Source organism: Pelodiscus sinensis, chromosome 19, assembly GCF_052426305.1.
Source record: "Pelodiscus sinensis isolate ZL-2025 chromosome 19, ASM5242630v1, whole genome shotgun sequence".
Taxonomy (NCBI): domain Eukaryota; kingdom Metazoa; phylum Chordata; order Testudines; family Trionychidae; genus Pelodiscus; species Pelodiscus sinensis.
In genome coordinates, this window is record NC_143070.1 from 500,538 (window position 1) to 522,078 (window position 21,541).

Genomic DNA, 21,541 nt, shown 5'->3' on the forward strand with positions numbered 1-21,541 from the left:
CTGGTACGGTCCATGGGGCTGATCTGGGGGGGATATGGGAGGATGTGAGGGGGGATACGAGGGATATGGGGTGGTACAGTCCATGGGGCTGACCTTGGGGGGATATGGGAGGATGTGCGGGGGGGATATGAGGGATATGAGCTGGTACGGTCCATGGGGCTGATCTGGGGGGGATATGGGAGGATGTGCGGGGGGATACGAGGGATATGGGGTGGTAAAGTCCATGGGGCTGACCTGGGGGGCATATGGGAGGATGTGAGGGGGGATACGAGGGATATGGGGTGGTACAGTCCATGGGGCTGACCTTGGGGGGATATGGGAGGATGTGCGGGGGGGATATGAGGGATATGAGCTGGTACGGTCCATGGGGCTGATCTGGGGGGGATATGGGAGGATGTGCGGGGGGATACGAGGGATATGGGGTGGTAAAGTCCATGGGGCTGACCTGGGGAGGATATGGGAGGATGTGAGGGGGGATACGAGGGATATGGGGTGGTATGGTCCATGGGGCTGACCTGGGGCGGAATTTGGGGCTGAGGGTCCTTCACTGACACTTCCATCTGGTGCTGAATGAAAACCCCGACCTGCCACCTGGCACTAGAAGACGTGTCCAGGCTCCTGCCACTTCTACTTGCCCCATGGATCCCACAGCCACACTAACCACTGGTGGGCACTGTCACGCCTGTCTCAGAGCCCCACACCCACCTGCCCCCATAGGGTATGTCTACACTACCCTCCTAGTTCGAACTAGCGGGGTAATGTAGGCATACCGCACTTGCAAATGAAGCCCGGGATTTGAATTTCCCGGGCTTCATTTGCATAAGCGGGGAGCCGCCATTTTTAAAATGCCGCTGGATCGAACCCCGTGCAGCGCGGCTACACGGGGCACGAACTAGGTAGTTCGAACTAGGCTTCCTATCCGAACTACCGTTACTCCTCATTTCACGAGGTGTACCGGTAGTTCGGGATAGGAAGCCTAGTCCGAACTACCTAGTTCGTGCCCCGTGTAGCCGCGTTGCACGGGGTTCAAACTAGCGGGGTTTTAAAAATGGCGGCTCCCCGCTTATGCAAAAGAAGCCTGGGAAATTCAAATCCCGGGCTTCATTTGCAAGTGCGGTATGCCTACATTACCCCACTAGTTTGAACTAGCGGGGTAGTGTAGACATACCCATAGCTCTCCCCACGTGGGACAGCCCGCCCTCGCCTTCCCAGCATGCCCTGCTCCTTCTCGTCCTGCCCTCGCCTTCCCAGCATGCCCTGCTCCTTCTCGTCCCGCCCTCGCCTTCCCAGCATGCCCTGCTCCTTCTTGTCCTGCCCTCGCCTTCCCAGCATGCCCTGCTCCTTCTCGTCCCGCCCTCGCCTTCCCAGCATGCCCTGCTCCTTCTGGGCCTGCCCTCGCCTTCCAAGCAAGCTCTGCTCCTTCTCGTCCCGCCCTCACCTTCCCAGCATGCCCTGCTCCTTCTCGGCCCGCCCTCACCTTCCCAGCATGCCCTGCTCCTTCTCGTCCTGCCCTCGCCTTCCCAGCATGCCCTGCTCCTTCTCGTCCCGCCCTCGCCTTCCCAGCATGCCCTGCTCCTTCTGGGCCTGCCGTCACTTTCCCAGCATGCCCTGCTCCTTCTCGTCCCGCCCTCGCCTTCCCAGCATGCCCTGCTCCTTCTCCTCCCGCCTTCACCTTCCCAGCATGCCCTGCTCCTTCTCGTCCTGCCCTCGCCTTCCCAACATGCCCTGCTCCTTCTCGTCCTGCCCTCGTCTTCCCAGCATGCCCTGCTCCTTCTCGTCCCGCCCTCGCCTTCCCAGCATGCCCTGCTCCTTCTCCTCCCGCCTTCACCTTCCCAGCATGCCCTGCTCCTTCTCGTCCCGCCCTCGCCTTCCCAGCATGCCCTGCTCCTTCTCGTCCCGCCCTCGCCTTCCCAGCATGCCCTGCTCCTTCTTGGCCCGCCCTCGCCTTCCCAGCATGCCCTGCTCCTTCTCGTTCCACCCTCGCCTTCCCAGCATGCCCTGCTCCTTCTCGTCCTGCCCTCGCCTTCCCAACATGCCCTGCTCCTTCTCGTCCCGCCCTCGCCTTCCCAGCATGCCCTGCTCCTTCTTGGCCCGCCCTCGCCTTCCCAGCATGCCCTGCTCCTTCTCGTTCCACCCTTGCCTTCCCAGCATGCCCTGCTCCTTCTCGTCCCGCCCTCGCCTTCCCAGCATGCCCTGCTCCTTCTCGTCCTGCCCTCGCCTTCCCAGCATGCCCTGTTCCTTCTCGTCCTGCCCTCGCCTTCCCAGCATGCCCTGCTCCTTCTGGGCCTGCCCTCGCCTTCCCAGCATGCCCTGCTCCTTCTGGGCCTGCCCTCGCCTTCCCAGCATGCCCTGCTCCTTCTTGGCCTGCCGTCACTTTCCCAGCATGCCCTGCTCCTTCTTGGCCTGCCGTCACTTTCCCAGCATGCCCTGCTCCTTCTCGTCCTGCCCTCGCCTTCCCAGCATGCCCTGCTCCTTCTCGTCCCGCCCTCGCCTTCCCAGCATGCCCTGCTCCTTCTCGTCCTGCCCTCGCCTTCCTAGCATGCCCTGCTCCTTCTTGGCCTGCCGTCACTTTCCCAGCATGCCCTGCTCCTTCTCGTCCCGCCCTCGCCTTCCCAGCATGCCCTGCTCCTTCTCGTCGCGCCCTTGCCTTCCCAGCATGCCCTGCTCCTTCTTGGCCCGCCCTCGCCTTCCCAGCATGCCCTGCTCCTTCTCGTTCCACCCTCGCCTTCCCAGCATGCCCTGCTCCTTCTCGTCCCGCCCTCGCCTTCCCAGCATGCCCTGCTCCTTCTCGTCCTGCCCTCGCCTTCCCAGCATGCCCTGCTCCTTCTCGTCCCGCCCTCGCCTTCCTAGCATGCCCTGCTCCTTCTTGGCCTGCCGTCACTTTCCCAACATGCCCTGCTCCTTCTCGTCCTGCCCTCGCCTTCCCAGCATGCCCTGCTCCTTCTCGTCCCGCCCTCGCCTTCCCAGCATGCCCTGCTCCTTCTCGTCCTGCCCTTGCCTTCCCAGCATGCCCTGCTCCTTCTCGTCCCGCCCTCGCCTTCCTAGCATGCCCTGCTCCTTCTGGGCCTGCCGTCACTTTCCCAACATGCCCTGCTCCTTCTCCTCCCTCCCTCGCCTTCCCAGCATGCCCTGCTCCTTCTCGTCCCGCCCTCGCCTTCCCAGCATGCCCTGCTCCTTCTTGGCCCGCCCTCGCCTTCCCAGCATGCCCTGCTCCTTCTCGTTCCACCCTCGCCTTCCCAGCATGCCCTGCTCCTTCTCGTCCTGCCCTCGCCTTCCCAACATGCCCTGCTCCTTCTCCTCCCTCCCTCGCCTTCCCAGCATGCCCTGCTCCTTCTCGTCCTGCCCTCGCCTTCCCAGCATGCCCTGCTCAGCATGCGCTCACCTTCCCAGCATGCCTTGCGCCTTCTCCAGGCTGGCTGCTCAGGTGTGTGGCAGGTGGCAGGACGCTTGTTCTGCACGTCCCTGATCCCTGCCCTGGGGGGTGCATTGAGGGAGAGGCCCGGGGAAGGTGCAAAGGGGGCCAGGGAAAGGGGAGAACTGGGGCGGGGGGAGCACACAGACCCACGTCCCGTGGTCCAGCCCCTGACCCTCCTCTCCAGTGTGGGCTTCCGTGACGATGTTTTCCTTCTCCTTTTCCACCTTCCCTCCATCCTCCCCCCGCCCTCGGCTCCCAGGACAGGGGTGGGATGTGGGGTACTGTGAGTACCGTTCTGACTCTTATGAGTATGGAGAGGAGGTGAACGTGCCCCTCCCTGCCCTCTGGGGGGCACAGTGGAGCAGGTAACCCCCTTGGGGGGGAATGCTCTTCTCCCTCCCATCCGTCCATCTGTCCCAGCTTTTGATGTGTCTGGGGGAAGTGTCATCCATCCATCCATCCATCCATCCATCCATCCATCCATCCATCTCTGCACTTCTCATCCCTCCCTCCATCCATCCATCATTGCTTCACTGCAGCCCCTGAGCAGCAGCATGGGGGGCACAGGCTGGGGGGCAAGGAATAGGGGGACCCGTGTGGGGCAAGCCATTCTGCCCTCCCATTGTAACCTGCTGGTGTGGCCTCTCGTGGGGCAGATGGGAGGGAATCGCAGTGTGTGATCCAGGGAGAGGTGGTTGTGGGGTAACCCCTGGGAATACGGGGTGCCAGGGTCCCAGGGCAGAGTGGATGTGGGATGCTCTGTACACAGTAAGGCCCCCCCAGAGCCCCTGCCCTCCAGCGCGCGCTCCCCGTGAACTCAAGCCGTGTGTGTTGTTTTCTTTCAATGGCTGGCTCCCGGTGCGTGTGTGTGTCGCTGCTGCCGCCATCTTCATCCACACCCACATCACCTCCATCCTCCTCCTCGCCGCCGCGGCCGCAGAAACCTGCCGGGCCGGGCCACAAGGCGCCCGCCAAGCCGGCACCCAAGCAGCAGAAACGGGAGCAGCTGATGCGCACGGCTCCAGCCAACGGCAAAGCGCCCGGCGGCGGGAAATCCCCCGGCAAATCCCCCAGCAATGGCAAATCCCCTGGCAGCGCCAAGTCCGCTGGCAACGGGAAATCCCCCGGCAACGGGAAGTCCCCGAGCAATGGGAAATCCCCCGGCAACGGGAAATCCCCGAGCAATGGGAAATCCCCCGGCAACGGGAAATCCCCTGGCAACGTGAAATCACCTGGCAACGGGAAATCCCCGGGCAACGGGAAATCCCCGGGCAACACCAAAGTGGCAGCAGCGGGGAGACCCCCGGCCGTGGAAAAGGCCCTGGGCAAGGCCCAGGCCGGGGGCAAGGCGCACGCTGGTGCAGGCGCACCCAGGAAACACGGCAACAGCTACCAGCAGGTAGAGCAAGAAGGAGGCATCCAGATCGGTGCTGGGTACCCCGGGGGGGGGGGGGCTGCGTGGGCACGATCTGAGATCCCTGGGCGGGGGAGCCTGCTCCCCCCGGCCCCAGTCTGTGCGTCTGGCTCGTGTGTGTCTGTCTGTCTGTGACGGGGCCATTCGGGAAACGCCGCGGCAACATAAATAAACTCGCAGGGGGGGGACATGGGAAAGGCCCCAAAAGCCGTTTCCTTCCCCGCCTGCCCTGGGGCTGGGCGGGAGCTGGTGCCCCCTGGAGTGGACAGGCCCTGGCTCCCCCCCCCCGTTTCCACGCTGTGTTTATTTATCTTGCTCCTTCCTTCCCGCGAATGGACACCCCAGGTCCCCCTTGAGCAGCAAGGGTCCGTCCCCCAGCCCGGCCGGGGGCACGGCAGGGCGGTGCGATTCCATCCGCGATCGGTTTGTCGCCCCGTGTCCGGGAAAACGATCCGGGATGAGTCCGGTTCAGCCGCCCTGGCTCCTTCCCCAGGGCGGGGGGAAGAACAAGAGTCACCTACTAATGCTTCTAGCCTCTCTCTCCTTCCCCTAATCCGCCTGTCCCTGTGCGTGTCTGTCTGTCTCTCCGTCCATCCGTCTGCACGCGCTCTTCTTCCTCCATTGCATCCACCCGGCCCCCTGCCCATCTGTCTGTCTGTCTGCCCTTCGTGTGCATGTTTATCCATCCGTCCTTCCATCCATCCGTCCATCCATACATCCCTGTGCCATTCCTTCCTTCCTTCCTTCCTTCCTTCCTTCCTTCCTTCCTTCCTTCCTTCCTTCCTTCCATCCATCCGTCCATCCATCCATCCCTGTGCCATTCTTTCCTTCCTTCCTTCCATCCAGCCATCCATCCAGCCATCCATCCATCCCTGAGCTATTCCTTCCTTCCTTCCATCCGTCCATCCATCCATCCATCCCTGTGCCATTCTTTCCTTCCTTCCTTCCATCCAGCCATCCATCCATCCAGCCATCCATCCATCCCTGAGCTATTCCTTCCTTCCTTCCATCCGTCCATCCATCCATCCATCCATCCATCCATCCATCCATCCATCCATCCATCCATCCATCCATCCATCCATCCCTGTGCCATTCTTTCCTTCCTTCCTTCCATCCAGCCATCCATCCAGCCATCCATCCCTGTGCCATTCTTTCCTTCCTTCCTTCCATCCGTCCATCCATCCATCCATCCATCCATCCCTGTGCCATTCTTTCCTTCCTTCCTTCCATCCAGCCATCCATCCATCCCTGTGCCATTCTTTCCTTCCTTCCATCCATCCATCCAGCCATCCAGCCATCCATCCATCCCTGAGCTATTCCTTCCTTCCTTCCATCCGTCCATCCATCCATCCATCCATCCATCCATCCATCCATCCATCCATCCCTGTGCCATTCTTTCCATCCATCCATCCATCCATCCAGCCATCCAGCCATCCCTGAGCTATTCCTTCCTTCCTTCCATCCGTCCATCCATCCATCCATCCATCCATCCATCCATCCATCCATCCCTGTGCCATTCTTTCCATCCATCCATCCATCCATCCATCCATCCATCCCTGAGCTATTCCTTCCTTCCTTCCATCCGTCCATCCATCCATCCATCCATCCCTGTGCCATTCTTTCCATCCATCCATCCATCCATCCATCCATCCATCCATCCATCCATCCATCCCTGAGCTATTCCTTCCTTCCTTCCTTCCTTCCTTCCTTCCTTCCTTCCTTCCTTCCTTCCTTCCTTCCTTCCTTCCTTCCTTCCGTCTGTCAATCTGTCCATCCATCCATCCCTGTAACATTCCATCCTTCCTTCTTTCCTTGTACCATTCCTTCCTTCTGTCCATCCATCCATCTCCATCCCATCCCATCCCTTCCTTCCTTCCTTCCATCCGTCCATCAATCTTCTTGCCCCCATGACTGCTGTTCCAATTCTGTCCCGGCTCCCCTGGGCCCTGGCAACTGTCAACGCCCTCCCGCCAGGATGTGGGGCAGCCCCCTACAGAGGAGCCCTGGGGGGCTGGCGAGTCCCTGGATTACACCCCACCCTCTGATGGTGCCAACTGGGAGGAGCTGAGGGGGCTGGAGGTGACTCCCACCTCTCTCTCGGAGCCCTGGGCTGAGGTAACTGCCCCAAGGTCAGACGGGGGAGGGGAGGGGGTCTAAGGGGCTGAATGGGAAGGGGCAGAGGAAGAAGGGGGCTGAGCTGGCTCCAGGGAAAGGCCACGCTCCCCCATTTCCCACAGCCCCCCACAGTCCGTCTCGGGGTGGGGGGGCTTTAAAACCTCCCTCGCACAATTCAGGGGTGGCAGCCCCGAGAGCTGCCTGGGTGCTGCTCTCATAATGAAAGCGATGGAGACCTGGGAGATAGGGGTCTGTGGGAAAGGCCGGGTGGGGGAGGGTGCGTTGGGACTCCTGTCCCCAGCTCGGGAGGGGAACGGGGTCTGGGGGGCTAGAGCAGGGACAGAGTAGGCGCCATGCTGTGCATTAACGTGTTGCCGGCTCTCTTCTCGTCCTCCCCTTTCCCGCTCTGCTTCTTCCCCATCCCGTGGGGCAGGAGGCTCCCAGCCCAGCCCCTGTCGCGCCGGGGGAGGCCGAGGAGTACGTGACGGGGGAGGACACAGCACTGCCGAGGCAGGAGTACGAGTACGTCTATAAGGACTTTCCCGAGGGAGCCGAGCCATCGGAGCTGGGGCCCGTGCTCTCTGCAGAGACCCCCCAGAACGGAGGCGTAAGTGGGGCACGGGGACGTCTCCTCGGGCCCTTCCTCCAGCTGGCCTCTCTGGGATGGTCTTCCAGAGGTCTCTTCTTCGCTGTTGTGGTATCACTTCCTGTTCGTGGCCCTTTGTCGGTGTCATTTCCTGGTTGTTATGGCATCACTTCCTGTTCGTGGCCCTTTGTCGGTGTCATTTCCTGGTTGTTATGGCATCACTTCCTGTTCATGGCCCTTTGTCGGTGTCATTTCCTGTTTGTTGTGGCATCACTGCCTGTTTGTGGCCCTTTGTCAGTGTCATTTCCTGTTTGTTATGGCATCACTTCCTGTTCATGGCCTTTTGTCGGTGTCATTTCCTGTTTGCTGTGGCATCACTTCCTGTTCATGGCCTTTTGTCGGTGTCATTTCCTGTTTGTTGTGGCATCACTGCCTGTTTGTGGCCCTTTGTCGGTGTCATTTCCTGTTTGTTATGGCATCACTTCCTGTTCATGGCCTTTTGTTGGTGTGATTTCCTGTTTGTTGTGGCATCACTTCCTGTTCATGGCCCTTAGTTGGTGGTATTTCCTGTTTTTTACAGCACCACTTTCTGTTTGTGGCTCTGTCTCTCGTGGTATCACTTCCTGTTTGTTGTGACGTCACTTCCCATTTGTGGAGCTATGTTGTCATCGTAGTGTCTCTTCCTCTTTGTGGTCATTTGTTGGCATGTTGTGGCATCACTTCCTGTTTAGGCGTCACTTTCTGATGTGTCACTTCCTGCTTTTCATGGTGTCCCTGCTGTGTGCCATGTTGTGGTTTCATTTTATTTGTGGCATCCCTGCCTCCTTGTCAGAATGCAATGTTATGTCAGTCATATCCTGTTTGTTGTGACATCACTTCCTCCATGTTGGCTTGGCATTGTGGGGGGCATGACTGTCTAGTGTGGCATCACTTCCTGTTTGCTGCCTTCACTTCCTGTCTAGTGTGGTGGTCACTTCCTGCCTTTGGCAGTCCTTCCCTGTACTTACTGATCATTGTGTCAATTTCCCTCTGCCATTCCACTTCCTGTGATGCGCTTCCTCCTTTATGAAGTCACCTCTTGCTGAGTGACATCATCATCCTCTCCCCTACCTCGTATGCTCAGAGATGGGCCCGTTGTGCCCCGATGGCATCACATCTGATGCTGTAACCATGACATCCCCTGCCATGGCAACGCCCCTCACCTGCCAGGGTGTTCCCCCCTCTGTGATGTCATCTTACACCTGTGATGTCATCCCCATGGACGGCCATCTCTGTTACACCCCTCCTCCCCGAGTACTGTCAGCGCTGGGACACGGTAATTCCCCTGCCCCCCACGCTGCCATCTCAATGGGGCTGGGGATTTAGGGCCAGGAGCATCGTCAGATGCAGGCCTATAAATCTTTCTCATGACCCCTTCTCCTGGGGCGTCTTTCGTGTAGCCCAGCCTCAGTGTCCCCTCAGAGCTGATGCATTGGCTAGCTCAGAGCTAACGGGGCACCCTAACGCAACAGGCCCAGAGGCTGAGTGGGTGATGGGGCCTGGGGGAGGATTGGGGGGTCCACTGAGAAAGGGTGGATTTGTCTCCCCAGGCAGTAGGAGAACAGTGGAATGGGGATAGCTGAAGGGTTGGGACAAACACCTTACACATAGCCTGCCCCAGGTTACTCCAGCTTTACTCCACGTTCACTCAGACCCTGCTCCACTGACATGCCGCCCTTACTCCAGTCTTACTCAGATTTTACTCCACGTTCACTCAGACCCTGCTCCACTGACATGACGCCCTTACTCCAGTCTTACTCAGATTTTACTCCACGTTCACTCAGACCCTGCTCCACTGACATGCTGCCCTTACTCCAGTCTTACTCAGATTTTACTCCATGTTCACTCAGACCCTGCTCCACTGACATGCTACCCTTACTCCAGTCTTACTCAGATTTTACTCCACATTTACACAGACCCTGCTCTGCGCTACTTCACCTATACACCACATTTATTCTGACCATGTGCAATGTAAATGCAGAGTTTTGCCCCATGTTTATTTCATTTTTACTCAAACTTTGCACAACCATTTCACCGCTACTACTCCATTTTCAGTTTTCTCCAGGTTTACTCAAACTTCACTCCTATTGTACTTGAACCTTAGTGAGACTAGCTCCATTTCTACTTGCACCTCGCTTGGACCCTGCTCCAGATTCACTCACACCTCACGCTAGGTTTTACTCAGGCTTTACTCCCCCTTTACTCGCACCATGGTGCTATGAACTGCACATTTCGTGTGCACCTGGCCCACACCTGACCCTCCTTTTGCACCAGTTTTTACTCAGCTCCTGCTGCACTGGCAGGTGGAGGGAGAGCAGGACCTGGGGTAAGGAGGGAGCGGGACTAGGGAGCTGCAGATAGCAGAGCCTCGGGGTGGGGTGGCTGAGTGGTGCGGGGTGAGCCCTGCGGCCGGGTGGAGGTGCTGGGGTTTACAGGGCTGGGAGGGTGCCAGAAGGGGGCCTCGGGTGCATTATATTGACCGGGCCCCTCTTTGCGGTTACATGTGTGTTACCCCCAGGCTGTGCGTGGCGTCAGAGGCTACAAAGGGGAGAAGGGAGAGCCGGCCGTCATGGAACCGGTAGGTCCCTGCATTGACAGGTTAAGGGGAGACCAGCTGCTCCCCCGCCAGCCCGTCCATTGTCCATCCTGGGCTTTGCAGAGTCTGGGCCCCCCATGTATCCCCACAGGAACACAAACCTCGCCGGGGCGCTCTGCCAATCAGCTGGGTGGGCCTGGACTCTCTCCTGGGTGGCCGCCCAAGCGCCCGGCTTACAGGGAACCCAAGCCAGGCGTGTGCGCACAGCCCCCGGTGTGGATGAGCACAGAGACTCTCCCCCTTCTCAGACTCACCTGGCAAAACCCAGTCTCTCTAGGGCGCCCCATGGCCGGGGCTGTATCTGTCAAGGGCTCCCCTGTGCCCCTTGCTCCACCTGCCTGTCGCCAGCGTAACGGTGCCCTCTGCCTCTCCTTCTGCAGGGAATGCTGGTGGAGGGCCCCCCTGGCCCCGAAGGACCTGCGGTAAGAGCCCGTCTGTCCAGGGGTGTGGGGGGATGCTGGGGTGCTGCTCCTGACCCCTGATGGTGCATTAACCTCACTATGTCTCTCGTGTATTTCTCAGGGCATAACAGGGCCGCCGGGAACACAGGGCCCCCCGGGCCCCTCAGGAGATCCTGGTGAGAGGGTGAGTGCGAGCGGCGACCTGGCCCCACGGCAGGGGCTGTGGGTCCAGCTTCAGCTCTGGGGGAGACTGCAGCCCCCCTTTCGAGGGAGGTGTGAGTGTGGGTTTGCACGGGGAGGTGTGAGTGTGCACTGGTACGGGATGTTGTGCCCCATTGGCTGGGGATCGTGCTGTTCATGTGAGCACCTAAGAGCCTGTGTGTGTCTGCCTGTGATAGCGTGTATCTGTGCCAGTATGTGTTAGCGTGGGTTCGCGTGTGTCTCTGTGTGTCCATGTGTTAGCGTGTCTGTGTGTGTCTGTGCCTGCGTGTTAACAGGTCTGTGCGTATCTGTGCCTGCGGGTGTTAGCATGTGTCTGTGCTAGTGTGTGTCTGTGTGTGTCTGTGTTAGCGTGTGTCTATGCGGGTCCGTGAGTTAGCATGTGTCTGTGTCTGCGCCGTGCCGATGGCCTGGGGATAGGCCAGAGAGCCCTGGCAGGTCGGCGTGCGTCAGGCCATTGGGAGGGTGTGAGGACAGCACGGGGTGTGGGGAAGCTCAGAGCACCACTGGAGGAGTTGTAGGAGCCCCAATGGGGCAACAGCCCCCCCCCCCCCCCATGCACTAACCTCCTGCTCTGCCTCTTTCCGACAGGGTCCCCCTGGCCGTTCAGGTCTCCCGGGCTCGGATGGGATGCCCGGCCCCCCGGGCTCATCTCTCATGCTCCCGGTGAGGGCGGAGGTGTTTGAAGGGTTCATGGTGGGGCTGCCGCAGTTGGGAGTGGATGGGGTGAACACAGGTTGATTGGGGTCTAGCACAGCCGGGGAAGGTGACCCAGAGCTGGGGTGGATTTGGGAGGATCTAGAATAAAGCCAGAGGAAATATGCGCGTGAGCTGGACCAAAGGAGTATGTGGAGGGTGGGCCTCTGCAGTCTAACATGACACCAGGAGAACTTATGGTGTGAACTGGAACTAGAAAGGATAATGTGGGTTTCTGGGTTTTGAATAACACAAGGAGGACTCCTATTGTGGTACCTAGAACCAGGGATAATATGTTGTGTCTGTGGAAGTCGACGGCAGGTACAGGGACTCCGATAAGAAGATCCAGAACTACTAGGTGTTACAATGTGTCTATGGTGTTCCAGAACTCAAATACCTAATGCTGTAGACTAATCAGTGGGCTGGTGGGGTCAGAGCAGTGGCTCTGAATCTTTTCAGTCCACGTACCCCTTGGCTTCATGTACCCCTTGGGGGTCCATGGACCCCCAGTTCAGAACCCTGGTCTAGAGGAACTGAGAGCGTGGCCTAGAACTGGAGAGGGTAGATGGACCTGTAGGGATCTAAAAGGGAAGAGAGAACAGAGATAGTGTTATCTAGAACTAGGGAGGAGACAGCGTCTAAAACAAAGAGGGGAATTCTGGTACTGTGATCTAGAACTGGAGAGTGGATCTGTGAAGATCTAACATGGGAAAGGCAGGAGTCTGACTCTTTTAACTGGACCTTGTTATGCTGTCGTGGGTCTGTTTGAATCTAGAACCCAGAGAGGGATACAGGATCTGCCGAAAAAGGGTTTATTTTTGACAGATCCATGTCTAGACTGCTGGGTTTTTTTTAAAAATCCATTTTGAAAAAAAAGCGGCAGCCATGTTTATGCTAATGAGGTGAGGGGTATTTAAATCCCTGCTTCATTAGCAATTTCGATGTGCTTGATTTGCATCCCTCTGTTGACAAAGGGATGCAGGCTAGATGTAGCCTCAGAGTATAAATCTGTAACAGACCTGATAGAGTTTACAAGTATAACATAAAGCAAAGAAGAAGGAAAAAGCTTGGGTGGGTGATCTAGAACTGGAGATTGCACAGCGGATGGGCCTGTGTGGAGTCTAGAACAGGACAGGAGAAATCTGGTGCCCTATTATCTGGAAATGTTGATAATATAATGGGGATATGGACATTTAGGATAGAAAGGAGAGCCCTCATAATGAGATCTGGAACTGGAGAGCCCAGCGAGTTGAGAACTGAAGACTTGAGCTCATAGCATTACCTGGAACCAAAGCTAATGCAGTGAATCTATGGGAGTCTAGAACAGAAGGGAGAACTCTGATAGCATTACCTGGAACCAGCAAGACTACAGTGGGCTTACATGAGCATGGAACAGAAATGGGCACCAGGTAGCATTACCTAGAACCACAGGGCATGAAGTGGGTCTGGGAGAGCCTAGCCCACACATGTAGCCTGGGACTGGGCATGTTTCAGCAGGTCTCTGGGAGACTGGGATAGTCCAGGGAAGTGCTGGCAGTGGGATCTCAACCCCCGTGAAGTGGGAAGGGTTGAGCAGGACGGGGGCTCTGGTGCGAGTTCTACCCCTCAAGGTTTGTCTTCCCTCCCCCAGTTCCGCTTTGGGAGCAGCGGTGGTGAGAAGGGGCCGGTGGCATCAGCACAAGAGGCACAAGCCCAGGCCATTTTGCAGCAAGCCCGGGTGAGTGCAGAGGGGGACTGGCAGGGAGAGTTGGGCTGGGCTGGGGTAGGAGGTCCAAGGAGCCTGCCTGGAGACTCCCATCGGAGCCTCATTTTCCTTCCCTGGAGCCTGGAGAACTGTGCTAATCGAGAACCTAAAACCAATGGGTCTCTAGAACCGCCCAGGGGTCACAGGTTGTTACATTTCTAGAGCCACGTTAAAATCATGATGTTGTTTTTCTTTAAGGTATCATACCAGGTAGTGGCTAGAGTCTGTCTAGATCCCTGTTAGATGCTCTTCTAAGTTTGTTCGTAACGTTATGGCGAAGTAGCTCTTCAAACAACATGGCCGTGTGCTTGGCCTTCTAGAACCAGGGCGAGATGGCAGTCTGCCCCTCCCGTTCCTTCGTACCACCGTCTATGCTCATCTACAACCCTTACAAATGTAGCAGAACCTTGTTTTGCATTTTTGGAATGTTCCTCCTCGTTATTGTGGATTATCATAGCCCGTGATTTGATTAATCTTTCCTTCAGACCTTGTTAGCCCTCCCCAGAAATGACCCAATCCTTGTTTCAGAACTCCACCCCGTACCTTCCTCTTAGAACCCCATCCCAATGCTCTAGAACAGCACTTCCCCTTCTAGAACCCTACCCCAATGTTCTAGAATAGTGCTCCCTCATAGAGCCCACCCTGACACCCGAGAACAGTGCTCCCTGTTCTAGAACCCCACCCAAGACCCCAGAACAGTGCTCCCTGTTCTAGAACCCCACCCCAAGATCCCAGAACAGTGCTCTCTGTTCTAGAACCCACTCCAGTGTTCGAGAATGATACTTCTCCACTTCTAGAACCCAGCTGGCATTTCCCTGGGCTTTGATCTTCAACCCTGAAACGTCTGCAGCTGCATTTCTAGGGCACCAAGACTCGCGTCTTCCCCTCCACTCTATCAATGGTGATATGTCCGTGTTTCATTGCCCTCTTAGGACCTCAGTGGGAACGCTCCTTCTTCCCTGCTCAGCCCCCAATAATTTCCTCAGACCCCTTGTTTCCTGTTATTCTAGTGTCACCCCTTTTCCCTTGCTGTGTTTGGCTGCCACCCTGGCCTTGCTGCAGTGTAATTCATCCTCTTCTCTCTCTCCCCCCAGATGGCCCTGCGTGGCCCCCCGGGACCCATGGGCTACACCGGCCGGCCTGGGCCCCTGGTAGGTACCTGCTCTGGGTGCGGGTCGGGAGGAGGCTGGTGCTCTGGGGCTGTGGGGGAGGGTGTCAGGGCTTAGGGGGATGTATCGGCTTGTCCTCGGGCTGCAGTCACTAGGGCTTCATGTCTTTGCATTCCCAGCCCCCTAGGGAGTGGGGCAGGGGGTGGGGAGGCCACTGGAATTCCATGCACCCTGGTTCCGTGGGTCCCAGCACCTCAGCACATGGGGCTGGTGTCACTGAAATGTCGCATCCCCTGGTTCTGTGGGGCCGAGCGCCCTGGGAGACTGTGGGGAGGGTTGTGGCTTGAGGCCATTTACTGCCGCCACGTAACCGCCTCTGCTCTGCTGTCGCCATCCAGGGGCAGCCAGGGAGCCCCGGGCTGAAGGGAGAAGCCGGAGACTTTGGACCCCAGGTAACGGGCTCGGAGACCAGCACGGCCCCGACTCTGAGCCCGGCTCCTGTCCCCACACCCCAGCCCCTGAGCCTGACTCCAGTCGCTGACCCTGACCTGCGTCACTGACCTCTGACCCCTTCTCTTCGACCCTTGACCCCTTCTTCCTGACCTCTCGCTCCCATTCACAAAACTCATCCCTGACCTGAGTCACTGACCTCTGACCTCTTGACTCTGACCTCTTTGCCCTGACCTCATGTGCCAACCCATGAACTTGACCCCAGGCACTAACTCTGACCTGAGACACTGACCTTTGACCCCTCCGCCCTGACCTCTGACCTCTTCGCTCCAACCACTGTCCCCCACTTGTGTTCTGTGACCCTGACTCCCGATTGGGGGTCTGGCCCTTGATGTGACCCCTTGACCCAGACGAGCGACCCCCTGACTCCCAGCTCTGCTGCTGGATTTGTTCTGGGCTGTGTGGAGAACGTGCTCTGGTGACCCTGACCCAGAGCCGGGGTCTCTGCCGCCCCCCCCAGCACCCCTTGGGGTGCCCTAGGCCACCCCCCCCTTGTCAACCCCCTTCTGAGCCCATGAGCCCTGCTCTGACCCCCCCTCGGCCCCTGGACAGCTCCCCCTCACTTGTCTCATCCGATAACCCTTCCTCCCTCTCTGCAGGGACCCCGCGGGCCGCAGGGCCTGTCCGGCCCCCCGGGGAAGTCCGGCAGGAGGGTAAGCGTGTGGGTCCTGGCGGGGTACCCCCAGACGGGGGCAGGCACGTGGCCGGGGAGCCTCCTCTCACCCCGACTGTCTCTCCCCGGCAGGGTCGTGCTGGAGCCGATGGCGCTCGGGGGATGCCCGGGGAGTCCGGTATCAAGGTAACGGCCTCGTGGCCTCCGTGGGCAAGGTCCGAGGGGGAGGGGGTCCCCAGGGAGCTACCCCAGACATGGCCCCTGCGAATCTCCCCCAGTCCAGGCGGGGAAGGGTCCTCGCTGGCCTGCGCTGGGCGTCCCCTCCCTGCGCCTGTCAATCCAGCGGGAATCCCCTGGGAGCCAGGTGTCTGGGAGAGGGGCCCTGGGGGGGGGGCGTGACCCCCGCTGGGCTGCGCTGACATAGGGAGCTGGGCTGCGCTTTTCTCCGCAGGGTGACCGAGGCTTTGACGGGCTGCCGGGGCTGCCGGGGGACAAGGGACACAGGGTGAGTGGGGTCTGCCGAGCGCGGGGGGGTGGGGGCGGGGGGAAGCCATCCCTGGTGCACCCTGGGGATCTCCGTGAGCGACAGGCCACCCTGTGGTCAGCTCTGGCCAGCCTGTGTACGCACGACATGCCCCACCCCCAGAATATAGGCACGGGGAATGCACTCCCCACCCCCCCAACCACAGACACGGGGAGAGCACCCACACTCCCCCAATCACAGACATGGGGAGAGCACCTCCCAGCCCCCGACCACAGACACGGGGAGTGCACCCCCACCCCACTGACCATAGATACGGGGAGAGCACCACCCAGCCCCCCGACTATAGGCATGGGGAGAGCACCTCCCACCCCCCCAACCACAGACACGGGGAGAGCACCCCCACTCCCCCAACCACAGACATGGGGAGTGCACCCCCACTCCCCCAATCACAGACATGGGGAGAGCACCTCCCACCCCCTGACCACAGACACAGGGAGTGCACCGCCACCACCCAGACCATAGGCACGGGGAGTGCACCCCCACCCCCCTGACCATAGACATGGGGAGTGCACCCCCACCCCCCTGACCACAGACATAGGGAGTGCACCCCCACCCCCTGACTATAGACATGGGGAGTGCACCCCCACCCCTCTGACCATAGACATGGGGAGTGCACCACCCAGCCCCCCGACTATGAGAAGTGCCCTCCCAAGCTCCCCGACCACAGACACAGGGAGTGCACCCCCAACCACATCCCCCCCCCCCCAGCCACTCAGCCACCTGCCCCCATGCACAGTCACACCCGGCCCTGCTGGTCCAATTGGACCTCCATGCACGGACACACCTCCTGCACCCTACACACCTCCTGCACCACATCACCGCACACCTCCCCACCGCCATGTCAACACACACACACCGGCTACCGGCACAGGGACCTGACAGCTCCTGCGCCGTACACAGCTCCTGCACCCTACACAGCTCCTGCACCGCACACACCTCAGGTGCCCTACACAGCTCCTGCACCCAACCACAGAACACACAGCATACCTGCAATTGCGCATGCATGCACAGCTACACAGTTGCACACACGGTGCACAGCACTACCCATGCAAACTCGACACACTGGCAGTACTCACAGTACACACCAAAGTGTTCACACACACACACACCCACCCACCCCGCTGAGCCATGTCTGTGTCCCCCCAGGGTGAGACGGGCTCCCAGGGCATCCCAGGCCCCCACGGAGAGGATGGCGAGCGGGTGAGTCTGGTCTGGTGGAGGGAAACTGAGGGACCTGGGGGTGATTCCCAGGGGAGGGAGTGTGGGGAGCAGGGAGAGATCTGGAGGGAATGGGGGGGAGCAGAGGGGGCTGGAGGGGGAGCTGGGAGGGCTGGGGTGGAGCTGAGCTGGTTCCCCTCCCTGTTCCCTGCCTCACCCCCTTTTTCTCTCCCCCCCAGGGAGACGATGGAGAGATTGGACCCAGAGGGCTCCCCGGAGAACCGGTACGTGCCCCCCTGCCAGGCAGGCAGCGGGAGCTGTGATTGTGTGAGGAGGCAGCTACCCAGGGCGGTGCAGAGGGACATCCCATGTACCACCCACCCCAGGCATCTCTGTGGGACCGGGGCTTTTCCGGCCCTGCCTGAGTCTGCAGAGAGCCTGACACCACTGCTCCAGAGGGGCCTCGATTCTCAGCTCTTCTGCCCTTTGCTCTGAGTTGTTAGCCCCACTCCATAAAGTCATTGTTAACCTTTGAACCTACCGATGGAAAATCCAAAGCCCAACCCTAACTGCTCTATCCCCATCACTTCAGCAGAGACAGCCAATTAATGGGTTACCCCAAAGCCTTCATCTACCCCCACCCGTGTCCCCCCCATGTCCCTGGCACCGCTGGTATTGCAGGGACTGGACGCCTCGGTGTGTCAGGAGCTGGCACTGTGGTGGGGAGGGGTGTGAGGATTTAGCCAGGGGTGGCACGACGCAGAAGGGATGCAGATTGGGGCCGGGACTCATCCTGAGAATCCCACCCCGGCTCCTGGTACGTGCAGTTCAGGAGGGGCGGGGGCTGCTTGTGCGCTGGAGTCGGGGAGATGCGGGCTGGGAATTCAGCTGGCTCTCGACGGGGGAGCGCTGCCTGGTGCAGGGAGCAGGCTGGCACGTGGGCTGGGTGAACGGGAACCTGGCAGGGTGGGGCTGGCAGTGTCTCTAGCACTGGGCTAGGGGCTGGTACAGAGTTGGCATCTGAACTGACACTATCAGGGTTAGAGTTACAGGTTGGCATAGGGGTTGGGGTTGGGATTTGCTTTGGGGTCGGTGCTGGGACTGGGGTGAGGGTAGGCTGGCATTGGTGTAGGTGGTGGGATTAGGGTTGGGGTGTATGGAGTTGGTGTTAGTGTTGGGGTGTATGGAGCTGGTGATAGGGTTGGGGTGAGGGTTGGCTGGCATTGGTGTAGGCAGTGGCATTAGGGTTGGGGTGTATAGAGTTGGAGATAGGGTTGGGGTGAGGGTTGGCTGGCATTGGTGTAGGTGGTGGGATTAGGGTTGGGGTGTATGGAGTTGGTGTTAGTGTTGGGGTGTATGGAGCTGGTGATAGGGTTGGGGTGAGGGTTGGCTGGCATTGGTGTAGGCAGTGGCATTAGGGTTGGGGTGTATAGAGTTGGAGATAGGGTTGGGGTGAGGGTTGGCTGGCATTGGTGTAGGTGGTGGGATTAGGGTTGGGGTGTATGGAGTTGGTGTTAGTGTTGGGGTGTATGGAGCTGGTGATAGGGTTGGGGTGAGGGTTGGCTGGCATTGGTGTAGGCAGTGGCATTAGGGTTGGGGTGTATAGAGTTGGAGATAGGGTTGGGGTGAGGGTTGGCTGGCATTGGTGTAGGTGGTGGCATTAGGGTTGGGGTGTATGGAGTTGGAGATAGGGTTGGGGTGAGGGTTGGCTGGCATTGGTGTAGGTGGTGGCATTAGGGTTGGGGTGTATAGAGTTGGAGATAGGGTTGGGGTGAGGGTTGGCTGGCATTGGTGTAGGCAGTGGCATTAGGGTTGGGGTGTATGGAGCTGGTGATAGGGTTGGGGTGAGGGTTGGCTGTCATTGGTGTAGGTGGTGGCATTAGGGTTGGGGTGTATGGAGCTGGTGATAGGGTTGGGGTGAGGGTTGGCTGTCATTGGTGTAGGTGGTGGCATTAGGGTTGGGGTGTATGGAGCTGGTGATAGGGTTGGGGTGAGGGTTGGCTGGCATTGGTGTAGGTGGTGGCATTAGGGTTGAGGTGTATGGAGTTGGCAATAGGGTTGGCTTTGAAGTTGACAATTTGATGGGAGTAGTCGCTGGCATTGGCGTTGGGGTGGATGCTGTTCTTGGCATTAGGGTCGTTACTGGGGGTGGGGGTAGTGTGGGGAGGACACTCTACTCGGTATTAGGGTTGGTGTTGGCAGTGTGGTTAAGGCTGGGGTGGATGCTAGACTTGGTCTTAGGGTCGTTACTGGGGGTGGGGTTAGGGTCAGGGTAGCTGCTGCACTGGGTGTTAGGGTTGCATTGGGGATGGGGGTAGTGTGGGGAGGACACTCTACTCGGTATTAGGGTTGGTGTTGGCAGTGTGGTTAAGGCTGGGGAGGATGCTAGACTTGGTCTTAGGGTCAACGTTGGGAATGGTGTTGGGGTGGATCTCGGTGTTAGGGCAGGCATGGGGTTGGACTGGGTTGGATTTCTCTTTTCTCCCATCCCCCCGCCCTCACCAGCTCTGTTACATGTACTGAGTTGACGCCATTTGGAAAAGGCAGAGCCCGGGGCCGGGGGAGGACGGGAGCCCCCCAATCCTTTCTCCGGGTGCGTTTGGTAGCAAAGCGCAAGGCAAAGCCAAGTGGCCGGACTCTCTGAAGCGCCGGCTTTGTCGAGAGCCCGAGCGGAGCAAACGTTCCCGCCTGGTGCCCAATTCCCAGCATCAGGAAGGCCCAGGAGCGGTTCCCTTTGGCCGCGCCCCGGGAGCTGTTTGGGGGTTTGCTGGGGCTCCCTGCAGAGTGCTGGGGCGTGTGACGCTAGTGGATTCTGATATGAACATACCAAGCATTGCTGCCCCCGCTGTTACACGTCTGCACCGAGCGTGGAGCCCAGCGGCCCGGCGAGGTGTCTGTAGGAAGCTGGTGAGACTCTGATGCGCTTTGCATTGCTCATGCGCCTGTGTCCGTTCGGTGTGAAGTGCTGAGCATTGGCTCTGTGCATGTCCTTCATGTTTGCTTCCGGGAGACACCAACAGGCTTCCCCCACCTAGTGCAGTAGGGCGACCAGCCCAGGCACCAGCCGCCCTTGACTGACAATGCACCTCGAGTGGGGCCGATCCGCATCTCAGGCCTGTCCCTGGGAATGGTCAGACCAGCAGGGGGCCGGGGCTGCTAGGGACTGAGTCACACACGCCAGGTGACTTCCTCGAGTGACCAACTCCATCCTGGGAGGTACCGTCCCCCAGCGAGAGCCAGGGGGTTCCCTCTGCGTGGGTCGGGGTGCAAAGAGGGCCCTTTCCTGTCTCTGCTCCAGGCCTGCACCAGGCACTTTGCGGTGGGTGCATGCAACTCAGCTTTAACTCTTAACCGTCTCTTTTTTTGGTCAATAAACCTTTGGATTTTAGATTCCAACGGGGCCTCACCCCCTGCGGGGCAAACGGCTGTTCGTTTGCCTGGCCACCCTGCCACTCTAGGTGGGCGAAGTCTGGCGGTGTCTCCCAGAGGCCCACATGCGAAATACACGTCCAGAGCCACCACACTCGCCACGTCACACACAAGACTGGCCCATGCACCTGAGCAGTGTAAACAGGACCTGCGACTCCCCAGCTGTCTGCAGACACCTCGCTTGGCCCGCCTCGCACGAGGGCTGCTGCACATAGAACAGCCGTGGCAGCTGCGCTTCGTATGTTCCCATCAGAATCCAGTAACGTCCCAGGAGGGTCACCGGGGCCCGGCCTTGGGGACAGAGTGATAGCGGCCGGGGGCTGGACTGAGGGGCCGCTCTGTGCCTGCCCCGGCCGACTCCGCTAGGGTCTGATGGCCCCTGACACGGGCACCAGGAGAGTCCCATTGCAGGGAAACTGAGGGGTCTTAGTGCCACATCCCAGGACACCCTGGGACCCTGCACGCAGCCACGGCCATGGGTCTGGGACTGGCTCAGGATTAGGGTCTGCATCATGGGGTCCTCAGCCCCACCTCCAGGGCTTGTGTAGGGCTTGGTCAGACCTGTGTCCCCCCCCAACCCCCGCAGTTCCACTGGAGGGACCCAGGCCTGGCTTAGCCCCCCCACCACCTCAGCCTCACTAATTCTGGTCTCTCCCCTCCCTGCAGGGCCCCAGAGGTTTGCTTGGACCCAAAGGCCCCCCGGGGATACCCGGACCTCTGGTAAGTGCCATGCCTAGGACCTCAGTTCCTCCAGCCTCTCAACCCCCCACCGCACTAACCCCCGCCCCTCTGTCTGTCTCCTCCACAGGGCGTGCGTGGCATAGACGGCCCCATCGGCCCCAAGGGGAACCTGGTGAGTCTGTCTGTCTGTCTGTGCTGCCCTGTCCTTCTGTGCGCAGGTCTGGAAGTGCCTTGGGGGCACCTGCCTGGGGAGGCCAGTGCTGTGAGCTTCC

The 21,541-nt window shown here is 59.4% G+C and overlaps 1 protein-coding gene across 5 annotated transcripts in view; it reads left to right on the forward strand.

Annotated features, from left to right (window-relative positions):
• COL11A2 (collagen type XI alpha 2 chain) overlaps window positions 1-21,541 on the forward strand; it is a 92,030-nt gene that overhangs the window by 32,379 nt on the left and 38,110 nt on the right. For 2 of the 5 annotated variants that reach the window (XM_089771561.1, XM_075917109.2), the window contains exons 6-21: window positions 4,356-4,814; window positions 7,378-7,551; window positions 10,088-10,147; window positions 10,546-10,587; window positions 10,688-10,750; window positions 11,377-11,451; window positions 13,112-13,198; window positions 14,320-14,376; window positions 14,733-14,786; window positions 15,444-15,497; window positions 15,590-15,643; window positions 15,909-15,962; window positions 17,148-17,201; window positions 17,399-17,443; window positions 21,255-21,308; window positions 21,397-21,441. In XM_089771561.1, coding sequence (XP_089627687.1) covers window positions 4,356-4,814; window positions 7,378-7,551; window positions 10,088-10,147; window positions 10,546-10,587; window positions 10,688-10,750; window positions 11,377-11,451; window positions 13,112-13,198; window positions 14,320-14,376; window positions 14,733-14,786; window positions 15,444-15,497; window positions 15,590-15,643; window positions 15,909-15,962; window positions 17,148-17,201; window positions 17,399-17,443; window positions 21,255-21,308; window positions 21,397-21,441 — 1,431 coding nt within the window. The remainder of the gene's footprint in view (window positions 1-4,355; window positions 4,815-7,377; window positions 7,552-10,087; window positions 10,148-10,545; window positions 10,588-10,687; window positions 10,751-11,376; window positions 11,452-13,111; window positions 13,199-14,319; window positions 14,377-14,732; window positions 14,787-15,443; window positions 15,498-15,589; window positions 15,644-15,908; window positions 15,963-17,147; window positions 17,202-17,398; window positions 17,444-21,254; window positions 21,309-21,396; window positions 21,442-21,541) is intronic. The other 3 variants (XM_089771562.1, XM_089771563.1, XM_089771564.1) reach the window with 3 other exon arrangements.